The sequence below is a fragment of the Penaeus japonicus genome, unplaced genomic scaffold (genome assembly GCF_977035675.1).
Source record: "Penaeus japonicus unplaced genomic scaffold, GWHDUDI00000001_assembly GWHDUDI00000002, whole genome shotgun sequence".
Taxonomy (NCBI): Eukaryota; Metazoa; Arthropoda; class Malacostraca; order Decapoda; family Penaeidae; genus Penaeus; species Penaeus japonicus.
In genome coordinates, this window is record NW_028234404.1 from 8,525,500 (window position 1) to 8,527,999 (window position 2,500).

At 39.3% G+C, this 2,500-nt stretch overlaps 1 protein-coding gene across 1 annotated transcript in view; it reads right to left on the bottom strand.

The window, feature by feature from the left end:
• LOC147472239 (polycystin-1-like protein 2) overlaps nt 1-2,500 on the bottom strand; it is a 29,813-nt gene that overhangs the window by 2,533 nt on the left and 24,780 nt on the right. The window contains exons 23-25 of the mRNA XM_086544889.1: nt 2,060-2,272; nt 1,414-1,586; nt 1,013-1,186 (exon numbers count right to left, since the gene is read on the bottom strand). Of these exons, the coding sequence (XP_086401015.1) occupies nt 1,013-1,186; nt 1,414-1,586; nt 2,060-2,272 (560 nt within the window). The remainder of the gene's footprint in view (nt 1-1,012; nt 1,187-1,413; nt 1,587-2,059; nt 2,273-2,500) is intronic.

Consider the following 2,500-nt stretch of genomic DNA (forward strand, 5'->3'; position numbering starts at 1 on the left):
AAGGAGAATTGTTAAGAGAGAGATTGAACAGAGGGAAGAAAAACGGGAGAATGTTAAGAGAGAGAAAGAACAGAGAGAAGAACAACGGGAAAATGTTAAGAGAGAGAAATAACAGAAGGAAGAACATCAGGAGAATGTTAAAGGGGAGAAATAACAGAGAAGAGAACAAAGAAAGAATATTAAGAGAGAGAAAGAACAGAAGGAAGAACAACCGAAATATGTTAAAGAATAGAGAGAATATAGGAAGAATGTTAAAAAAACAACAACAACGGAATAACATAAATAACAAATAAAACAGAAGAACAAAAATTATGACAAGAACAATGATAACAGAGGAAAAAGACAAAACACTAAAAAATTAAGATCTTATGTAAGAATAGACAAAGAATCAGAGGAAGAAAAGGATAATGAAAGAAAGGAAGAGAAGAGGGAGAAGAAGAAAATAAAGAAAATAAAGAGATATAGTGAATAAACGAACATAAAACGAAGAAGAAAGAGAAAGAAGTAGAAGATGAAAGAGGCGGAAAAATAGAAAAATGATAGAAAAAAAAACACAAACTTCCACAATCACACACAAACCTAATAGATAAACTTCACAAACTTTATGCTTTATGGACAATATTGATAGAAATTGTAGACAAATTACTTGGTAAACTTTAAACTTCGCAGATAAACTTTACACCCAAAGCTTGCAAAAGAAATTGCATAAACAAATCCCACTGATAAACTTTCCGCCCAAACTTCACAAAGAAACCTCACAGACTAACTTCACAAACAACCCTCCCAGACCAACTTCACTTATAAACCTCCCATAAAAAACACTTATAAACCTCCCGGACCAACCTCACTTATAAACCTCCCGGACCAACTTCACTTATAAACCTCCCAGAAAAAAAACACTTATAAATATCCCAGAAAAAACACATTTATAAATCTCCCAGACCAACTTCACAAACAACCCTCCCAGACGAAGTTAATAAAAAAAAAAAAACAGCATGGATAAGCCACTTACCAAGAATCATGCTAAAGCAGGTTTCGACAGCCACCAGGAAGTTGTGGAAGCCAAAGAGCCGGCTGTTCAATACCATGAAGAACATGGTGACGAAGGTGAAGAAGCACAAGAAGAACACCATGATGAACCCACGGAGATCTTCCCAGCAGTGTCTCAGGGTGGTGGAGAGAACGCCTGGAGGGAGGGGGGAGGGGAAAGGGGGAGGGGGTTGAGAGGTGGGGGGTTGGATATGTTTAGTTTTGTTTTTTGTTTTGCTCCTGTCTGAATTTTTTTTTATTTGTTATTTGTCACTTGTTTTCTTATTTTTTACTCTCTACTTTTTTTTTAATTATCTTTATTTTCATCTCTCTCTCTCTCTCTTTATCTCTCTGTCTCTCTTTCTCTCTCTCTCTCTTACTTACCCATTCTCTTATTAAACCGCAGCAGTTTGATAAACTTGATGGTTCCCACGAACAGAATGAATCCGATGAGATAAAGGTACACTTCATTGAGCACCGCCGCCTGTTGTAAGTTGACGTAACCATTTCCGTAAGTCCGTTGGAATTCCTCCAGGACGGCGTTGGTTGCTGAGTCCCTGTTTGTTTATTTTTGTTTGTTTATTCATTTTTTGGGGGGTGGGGAGGGCGAGGGGGGTGAGGGAAAGATTTATTAGTGATTCGTGATAAAGCGAAGCGTTTCGAAAATAAGTGAAACGTTGCTTAAGTTTCAGAATATATGAATTATCTGAGCAGCGCTCCGAGACAGAGACTTTATCTTCACTCAAAGGTGAAGAAAAAAAAAGAACAGACACAGTAATATCTAATAAAAAAGTGAATCACAGACACAGACATCCATAGAAAAAAAACACAAAAAAACACACGATTCCATTCTTCCTTATCTATCACCCAAATCCCCCCCCCCCCACACACACTCAAACTCTAAGATCACCCCCTCCCTCCATCCATCCACCACTCCTCCCCATCCCCCTCCCCCTCCCCCTAACCCCAACCCCATCCCCCTCACCCCCTCCCCCTCACCCCCTCCCACCCCCATCCCCCCACACCATACCTCAACAGATAAACAATAATCATGCCATAAGCCGCGCCAATGATGGAGAGATCAGCGAACGACCAATAGCTCCGAAAGTACGCCCATCCGTCTCGCCTAATCTGCCGGGATTCGCGATACGTGTAATACAAGACGTAGAGGATGAAGCTGATTTCGCAGATTCGAACGAACACTCCGAAGCCGCTGGTATTGATGAGGCGGATTCCTTCGAACCTTGGCGGGAAGGAGAGACTTAGTTAAAGAGGATTCAGAAGGAGGGAAGGAAGCTTTGGCGATTGTTAGGATGCGTCTGGATGATCTAGTATTGTCATGTCTGCTCTAGGCTTCGGTATCTATTTATCTGTCAATGTATATATATATATATATATATATATATATATATATATATATATATATATATATATATATATGTCTTTGTCTATCTATATTCATCTCATTATC